This window comes from Bidens hawaiensis, unplaced genomic scaffold, assembly GCF_021521415.1.
Source record: "Bidens hawaiensis isolate Kalapana, Puna unplaced genomic scaffold, B.hawaiensis_p1.1 tig00007028_1, whole genome shotgun sequence".
NCBI lineage: Eukaryota > Viridiplantae > Streptophyta > Magnoliopsida > Asterales > Asteraceae > Bidens > Bidens hawaiensis.
Window position 1 is genome coordinate 733,932 of NW_027491480.1, and position 9,489 is coordinate 743,420.

The following is a 9,489-nucleotide window of genomic DNA, read 5'->3' on the forward strand; positions in this document are numbered from 1 at the left end:
GATTGCTTCTTTGTATCCCTAATTTGATTCCTCATCATCTTGAATGCTCAGAATTAGCTCCTTTAAACTCCGAGCACATGCAATCATAAAAGCGATCAAAGTAATTGTGTTCGATATATTTATAAAGAACTAAAACACACGATATTTAAACATTAAAACACATTCTTTTACCTCCTCATCATGAGAGACATAAAAATAAGCATGTGGCAATAATCCAGATCAGGGACATGGCCATGTGAGAATCTAAAGCATTAACAAGATTCGGTTCTAAGAAGTAATAGCCAGAGTTTTCTAACAAGAGCTTTAGCTCTAATTCCATGTTAAAATGCATGAAGATACTTAACAAGTAGAATGAGTGAGTGTGAACACTTGATATATAAAAAGGAGAAACAGTAGACTCATATATGGGGCCAATGCCGTAAATACAAAATAATACATCTAAAAGATTGTTTTGCACGAAAAATGATTATAAAAGGAGGGGGACCAAACGTGTGAAAATATATCCAAACCTACTAGAACTGTAAAGCGTAGAGGGAGCCAGGCTTTGGGGTGGGCAATGTAGGCCCCAGGTCAGTGCACGTTTTTATCGGGGGCACAAAAAATTCCAGATATTGGGAGGGTTCAATGGGAAACTTCAAAAAGTGATGAGGTCGGAACTATGCATTTTACATGTAAAAAATTAATATAAAGTTCGATTTCACATGTTAAAATTAGTTTTAAAATAAAGTTTTTTGGAATTTTTGCTTATAAATACATGTAGAAGGCATTCTAATAAAAAAAATTATTTTCTAAAAAATATAATTTTTTACCTTTTTTCAACCGTTTTTTTTTAAATTAAATGGATTCCACATGTGTTTGTTTATATGTAAAAACTCCAAAAAGATTATGCAAAAATAATTTTTATACATGTAAAAATGAATTTTTTAATGTAAAAGACATGGTTCTCCTTTTCTCCACTTTTGACTATATATATATATATATATATATATATATATAGAGAGAGAGAGAGAGAGAGAGAGAGAGAGAATATCTAAACAATTATAAGCTCACTACCGTGATAAACTCATTTAAATTCCATGATTTTGCTAATTGTTTATTTTTATTACTATAAATTTAAACGTCGTTTAGAAAAATTATTTTACATTATTTAGTTCATTAAGATTTAAAGAGTATATTTTTTCCGGCTCAACCAAGACACATTTACAGGGCCGTCACTAGACGGGAATCTGGAATAGGGACGACAACATGTAGCGGGAATATGAAGCATCGACAAGATTAATTCGATTCTAGAAAGTAATAGCTAGAGTTTAATACCAAATATTTTATCTTTAATACCATGTAAATAAATAAATAATAATCAGAAGCCCTAGATACACATATCTTTGTGCACGTGCTAAATACAAAGTAATGCAACTAAAGCATATCAATGCAATGCTACAACTAACATTTATGTATGGCTTCTTTTAAAATAGAATTTAAAGAGTAAAAGTAATTTTCTCCGTACCCCTTTATGGTATTTTAAAGAGTTAAAGTAAGAAGAAGGAATCTAAGCATGTCACGTTTTATTTGACCAAGAGAAATAGGGTTGGTATAGAATAACTTTCCACCAATTCAATCCACTTTTAAACGTCTCATTGATATTGATTTTGATCTTTCTTTATTGTTAGAGTGAAATGCGGTTTTTGTTCCTGTGGTTTGTTTAAATTCGTGGTTTTAATCCAATAGTTTTTAAATCTGTGATTTTATTTCATGTGGTTTCATTTCACTTGTAATTTAACACGACCCCATTAACCCCGTTAAGTCTGATTGTTAAACCCATCAGCGTGCCGGTCATGTGAGGGGCAATTTTGTCATTTTTGTTTCCAAATACACCTCATCCCCTCACGTGAGGGGGCTTGCGAATTAGGGTTGGGGTTTATTTAGGGAGAAAAATGACAAAAATGCCCCTCACGTGAGGGGCACGCTGATGGGTTTAGCAACCAAACTTAACGGAGTTAGTGGGGTCGGGTTTAATTGCAAGTGAGATGAAACTACAGGGACAAAATCGCAGATTTAAAACTATTGGACTAAAGCCGCAGATTTGAACAAAACACATGGACGAAACCGCAACTTACTCTTATTGGTTCAAGGCTGTTTGGCAATCTTGTTGGTAAGGCGTGATCAAACGAGGTAGTCTCATAATCGTTTAGCATATTTTTGAAACTTAACCATTAAAAGTTTTTATGAACCATTAAGATATGTCTTTTCGGTGAACCAAACACTACAATCTAACGATTCAGATTTAACATCTTAATTGATATCAAAGCCCGTTCATTCAGTCCTTCAAGTTATGGTTCTAGCCAATCTTGGTATAAAACCAAAGAAAAATATATATGTGTCGAACACTTTGGTTTCTTATATACGCATAGGCAATATAACACTTTAGTAAACGAAGCATATGACATATATATGTATCGAACACAATGGTTCTTATCTCTCTTATTAATATATTTGTTAACGTTGTTACCCCTACGCACGATCTCTCTCGTACCTCAAACAACCAACAAATTGTCTCTATATATGTTATGCATATACTATGAGATCTCGCATGCATTTGTAGAGTTTGATAACCTTTGTGTGATAGCGTTTTTCTCATGTTGTCATTTTTAGACTTTTAGTTGGATCATATCAATTGTGGTATTTGTTGAAACTAAATAACTTGATAATTACGTGTTATTGCAAACTTTCTTAATATTTTTAAATAATAAGTCGAATATTACAATAATCAAATAAATTATGCTTCCTTTCTTCACTATGACACATCCGTCCGGAATCAGAAGATATTGTATGCTTGAATTATTTTACATAATATGATTCAAGAAAACGAAGATGCAGCCAACGGATGAAGAAGAATATGAGGACATTATTCTTGAGATGCGATTTCAAAAAAACTCAGAACAACCTTTTATATGATCGTGTGGAGCATATCGAATAATTTTATGTTACACATTTAGACCCGTGATTGTTATTTTAATATTGTAATTGAAATTTCTTGAAGTAACGAAACATTCGGTTTTTATTTATTTTCTATGTTGTAAAATAAATTAAAAATTTAGAAGAAAATGTTTATTGAATATTATTATTTTGTTAATTATTAAATGAAGATAGAGGTAAAAACTGATCTGACACATGAATTGACGCTATACTTTTAGAGTAGCCCAAATAAGCCTACTATGCGGTTGGTTAATAAATAATTTGTTAGAAAAAAACTGATATTTGTAAAACGAATGGTAAGATCATGGGTTAGTGGTTTCGCATTCCACTTCAATATCCATTTCTAGTTTTCAATTAATTTTAAATAACACTATGTAGATATTAAAAGAACTTAAACAAGTTTTACCAAAGATCATAGAAGAGCTATTTTTTTAACTAAATGTAAAGATATAAGCTTTCTTTCTTCAACAAGTTCTTCGCGTGTGAGCCATCCGCCATTGTCACTTCAATCCACGCCCATCGTGGTTCATGGTGCAGTCCATCTCATTCCACGCTCGTCGTGGCTCACAGTGTTCACCATGGTCACAGCGCCTAGACCACGACGTGCCCCGTGAGAGGAATTAAGTATTTTAAAGATTTAACTTCAAATATCATGATTTAAATGATAAAATGAATGAAGCTCAGTCAACACACATCCAACACTGATTATCAATACTTTGGTTTCTCCTTATATTAAATCAGTATCAAACTATCAATATCAAGCCGGGACGGGCCAGGCCGACCAACCAGAAGAGATTTCTATCGATAACGTCACAATATTAATTATAACAATATTAGACAGCCATCAAATATCATAAATCTAGAGCCAAAACTCTGTAGAGTAGTTAAGGTACATTTAATTAAAATCATAAAGCTAAAAGATGTTTCATCAAATATGGTTTAGCTTAATGCCACCATGGCTTCCAATTTCTGAAGCCATTTTATGTATTGATCTTGCTCCTTGTGGTGAATATGGTGGAGTATATAGGCGGTGAGGTTGTTCCGTATTCCTCTAGATATTAAGTATTGCTTCAGCTCTTTTTGCAAAGCAGGGTCCAAATCACTACGATAGATAAACCAAAAATCGAATCAAGAAATAATATAAAAAATTCAAGAAACATATGATACTGATTTGGTGAACCCGAACACAACCCGTATATTAATCCGCCGTGTCGTGCCAGACAGTTAAAATTGTGTCATATTTCATATTTGGGTCAACCTGTATAATATTCATTTGCGAATGTGAGTAACCCCTAGCGATTTAATAACAATGAAAACAAGTAAACAACCAATTACTACAATTCAACTGATTTTCGTTTTATAGCTTGTGTCTTTTTATTATCTTTTAGTTTGATTTAGAGAAACTCAACGGAAAGAATTGGAAAATGAGTAGTTAGAACTAACAAATAAAGTTGATGGAAATAAAAAGTTGATAACGATTTCAAGACGTAAAATTTAATTTCACTTTCAAAAATTAATACGCAGGAAGTTCTAAAAATCGAATATCAAATTTAAATTCCAACACTTCTTAAATAGTACCCTATAAAATCTAAAATGAAACTTAAAAAAAAAACTAAAAAATTAAGCAAATTAACCCCTGTATTAAACGAGCCATGTTCAAGTTAACCCATTTATTAAGCAAATTAACCCCTGTATTAAACGAGCCATGTTCAAGTTAACCCATTTATTAAGCGGGTTGTGTGTCAGGGTTGTGACCTGTTTTATTAAAACAGGCTATATTAGCTGGGGATGACAATTTCTGACACCACACGAAAATCAGGTTTTGAGTTGGCATACTTAACCTGGTTGGAAAACAGACCATGTTTTAATAAACAGGTCACAACCCCATGTTTTAATAAACAGGTTAAGCAGACCATGTTTTAATTAAACAGGTTTCTGACCCACTAACCCATTAAACCCACTTTTTTGCAACCCACCAACTCAGTTAACACGTTTACAACTTTGATACCACTCACTAACCCGCTTGACACGTTTAGACAAACGGGTTAAATGGGTCGTGTCCGGGTACATGACTTTAAGTGGGTAAGGTTAGTGTTTTTGACATCAACAAAATATGGGTGTCTTCAGGTTAAGCACTAAAACACGGAACTCGTTAACCATAGTTACAAGATTCCGTATAAACAATGAATAACTCAAATTCTAACCATAACAACAATAATCAGGCAAAAGAAACTTACCTAAAAATAGGACCTTTGTAGACCGAAGAACCGAAATCAGTGGGTGATTTCAGATAATAAGCATTTTGAATATGAAAATCAATATTGTTTTGACCTTCATCTAAAACTTTACAATCAAACTGCAATATAGACCTCAACCCATTCTTCTTGATGCACACCTTCATGTCAGCTTCCTTGGGATACATGTTATCTTCAACAAATGTTCCTTCACCAAGCAATGCAGATACAGCAATCTCTTCACCCGATTCGCATCTTTTCCTCATAACAATGTCTTTAGAATGTGGCGAATTCCAGTCAATCACAAAATCCCCCAACGATCCGATTTCATTCTGAATTAATATTCATGGTGAGTAATAACTGCATTAAGTAGAGAACTGAAACTAGCGCTGTAAACGAACTGAATGTTTGGCGAACTGTTCATGAACTGTTTGGCAGGAAGTTCGTTTATGTTCATTTGTTTCATAAATGAACGAACATGAACAACAATTTTCGTCCGATTAACAAAATGAGCGAACACGAACAGAGACTATGTTCATTCAACTTGTGAACGTTCAATAATGTGTTTGTTTGCGTTAGTTTATGTTCGTCAGTGTTTGTTTATTTATGTTTGTTCATTAGACCGAGTGTTGTGGGGTGGTGTCCCTGTCACCTCACCAACATGATTTCAGCCAAACCATTTCAACCAAACTTAAAGGGGGCGTTAAGGGGGCTTGAGCCCCTTTGGGCGCCACTGCATTTAAATAATAATTGTGCTGTTAGTTAAACCATTATGGGTTTTTGATGGAAAAGTTGGCGAGATCCCCCCCCCCCCCCACCCCATGCTTACGTGGCAGTGACGTTGCGGGGGCGTTTTTCACTAAGAAGATTTTTAATATTTTTCAGATAACTGTTCTAATTTTTTAATATGACAAGATTAGAAAAGTCATTAAAAATAGTAGAAAATCTTTAATGAACAAACATAAACGGACGTAAACGAACACATCATCAAACGTTCACGAACACAATTGAATGAACATAGCCTATGTTCATGGTCTTTCATTTAGTTAATCGAACACAATTCCTTGTTCATGTTCGTTCATTCATTAAACGAACTTCCCGCCGAACAGTTCGCTGAACGTTTACAGCCTTAATGGTGAGAAATGCATGCATTAACAAGACACTTGATCACACTGCAATAGTTCAATACCTTGTAAAGATCATTAGAGAGCTCATATTGGATCTCCGATTGCAGGATTTTGAGCAGCTCCAGATCTCCCAAAGCCTTCTTCCCCTTTTGCAGCAATGTCGCAATCTTCGACATCGACATCGATACCTATTACATCGGTACGCTATAGATGAGTAATTGTTGAACAAATAAATACGCAAGGGATTTACATTTTTTACCGATACCAATACCGTACCGGTACCAGCATCTAGGCATGTAAACGAACCGTTCATAGAACTGTTCATGAACCGTTCGGCGGGAAGTTCGTTTGTGTTCGTTTATTTAATAAACAAACGAACATGAACACATGTTTCGTTCGTTCATTTATGTTCGTGAACGTTCATTTATTTATGTTCATTTATGTCCGTTTATTTGTGTCCGTTTATGTTCATTTACATAGGGTTAGAATCATTTCAGAACTCTAAAAAGTTAAGAATTTCTAGGAACTCATAACAACCAAACATTTTTTTAGTTTTTTTTTCATATATTAACATTGTTTGAGACTAGTTTTACCATATTTTGTATATAAATTTTTTATCACTCAAGAAACACTAATTGACCCCGGGCAGATTACGGATAATCTGGGGGTTAAATAGATGTTTCCCACGAGGGTTATGTCCGGCAAGATGGTTCTTCTGATGACCTGCAAAACAGACACCGTGAGCTCGTCACTGAGAAGGGGGGGGGGTACCTCCTTGTGACCACCCTCCGGCGTGAGAATCAGACTAGATTGCTCTGAATATAAGTGTATATTAAGAGATTGCTAGAGAAGATAAGATAATGAGATATCAGATAATGTAAGATAATGTAATGTCTCCCTACCATTCCAAGGTGTTGGAGTATTTATAGCCGAAGGTAGGTTTCCAAGAAGGTACAGCCGGCTTAATAGTATTCCTGTTCTGCCAACTGTGGGTTACGCACATGCCATGCTGGTAGTTGGTGGGTAGGCAGCGGCTGATAGTGACCAGGCCGGCTGTGTACTATTCTTTTCCACCAACTGCAGGCTATGCACGTGCTACGACAGGTTGGTGAGTAGGCAGCGGCTAATAGTGACAGGGGTTGGTGAGTAGGCAGCGGCTGACAGTGACCAGGCCGGCTGTGTACTATTCCTTTGTCACAGTGAGCTGTCGCTGCTTTGGTCAGACCTTTTGTCCATACCTCGTCAGGTACAGTACAAAAGGTCCTCCAGTAGCGTACGGACTGGCTCATTTGGGCGGGAGTTTTCCCGGCTTTGGGCGGGAGTGTTCCCGGCTTGCTCACTCCTTCTTCAGGTGACATTACTGAATTATTTAAGAGTTAAGTGCCTTGTGCGTGTAGCCTTGCTGCGCGGGTAGCCTTCCCTGATGGCTAGTATCCGTTACTACGGGAACAGGCGGAGTACGTCGACCATTGGGAGGCTTTTCCTGCGGGAACAGCTTGCGTACTGCGCGTAAGGACATCACGTCTCTGAGCATGGTGGGTCCTGCGGATCCAGTTGGTTTCTGCGCAGACGTCTCTCTTCAAGGTGAGTCTTGCGAGTTTAGCCTTTGCGCAGACGTCCCTGTTGAAGGTGAGTCTTGCGGTTTCAACTGCGCAGACGTCCCTCTTTGAGGTGAGTCTTGCGGGTCCAACTGGGCTCTGCTGGGACCTACCTCTTCAATCACATATATAAATCACAAGTTTACATATGTGTAAAATTTATGTAACAACAAATTTACATATATGTAAAAAAAATTTAGATATGTGTAAAAAACTAATTTTCATTGTTGTAATCGTAAATATATATATATAAAAATGTGATAAAACTACATCCAAATAACATTAACATACAAAATTTTTTATAAAAAACATTAGTTATTAATAGTTCCTTCAAGTTCTTAAATAATTTAAGAGTTCTGTAATGATACTCATCCCATTTACATATTAATAGAAAGCAATTATATATTATCTAGAAGAGTCATCTACTTAATGGCTTTATATTTGTTTGTTCATTTACGCGTGTTCATTTATGTTTGTTTATCTTTGTTCACTTATGCTCGTGAACTTTTCGTTAAGATTTTAAACAAACGAACACGCACATGTTCATTTTTTAAATGAACGAACACTAACAAAAGATGCATGCTCGATTAAGTGTTCGTGTTCGTTTAAAGTTAAACGAACAAACACAAACATGTCCTTGTTGCAGTATTTTCAATGGTACGGATACCGATAAGGTTTTACTCGTTTAGATTGATACAAATTGGCGTTAGGTTATTAGAAACCCTAATTTGAAAATAAGGCTAATGTTTATTGGATTAATGTGGTCGTGTGATTCTACTATTTATATGTGTGTGAAGAGTGACGGAAGCGAGTGTGAATTAGAGAGACCGGTGGTACCTGATTGATGCTCCGTCGAGAATACGGCGGCCGGCGGTAGTGACGATGAAGGATAGAGTTCAAGAGTGAGTAATGAAGTGAAGAAACAAGGAAAGATAGAGGGCTAAAATGGTAATTGAGAAAAAAAAAAGAGTAGTTTCAAAATTCGCGGTTTTCGTAAAATAGTTTTGATTTCACTTGCAATTAAATCCGGTCTAACTAACCCTGTTAACCCTGGCTGTTATACCTGTCAGCGTGTGCCTCACATGAGGGGAAATTTTGTCCTTAATTAGTTAGGTTGAGTTTAATTACAAGTGAAAACAAAACTATTTCATGAAAATAGCAAATTGAAACTGTTGGACTAAAACCGCAGATTTTGTCAAACCACAAAAACGAAAATCGTGGTTTTCTCTAAAAACAATAATGGAAAAGATAATACGTGCAACAATTCAGGGTAGAGCAATGACCAAATCGTAATCAAAACCGAACTAAAGACTAACTGACGATGAACTGGAAATTGAATTAACCAAAAATCGGTTATCGGTTGTTTTTTGTGCCATCTGTTAACCGAATACTACCGATCCGAATCGGACCACTCATGTTTTCATATATATAATTATAGTTTTTATATCTTCGTTTCATGTTTTATATTACCATTTCATGTATTTGTATTTTTGTTTGATGTATTTTTATATTCATTTCATGTATTTCTAAGCAAAAACTTTAGCCCGAGCTTGATTT

At 35.5% G+C, this 9,489-nt stretch overlaps 1 protein-coding gene across 1 annotated transcript; it reads right to left on the reverse strand.

Moving 5' to 3' along the window:
- Positions 1–3,867: 3,867 nt before the first annotated feature.
- On the reverse strand, positions 3,868–6,510 carry LOC143634140 (mitochondrial acidic protein MAM33-like). The gene is made up of 3 exons (XM_077102299.1): positions 6,397–6,510; positions 5,211–5,539; positions 3,868–4,075 (listed from the first exon to the last, which is right to left on the reverse strand). The coding sequence occupies exons 1-3, from the start codon at positions 6,508–6,510 to the stop codon at positions 3,913–3,915; spliced, it is 606 nt and encodes a 201-aa protein (XP_076958414.1). The 3' UTR covers positions 3,868–3,912.
- Between the last annotated feature and the right edge of the window lie 2,979 nt (positions 6,511–9,489).

What these genes read in the sequence shown, in the direction of transcription:
- LOC143634140 (XM_077102299.1), bottom strand. Translation starts at nt 6,510, where the DNA reads ATGTCGAAGATTGCGACATTGCTGCAAAAGGGGAAGAAGGCTTTGGGA. An exon ending in TCTCTAATGATCTTTACAAG is followed by an intron (nt 5,540 to 6,396) that starts GTATTGAACTAT and finishes ATATTAATTCAG; the next exon opens with AATGAAATCGGATCGTTGGG. An exon ending in TACAAAGGTCCTATTTTTAG is followed by an intron (nt 4,076 to 5,210) that starts GTAAGTTTCTTT and finishes TATCTATCGTAG; the next exon opens with TGATTTGGACCCTGCTTTGC.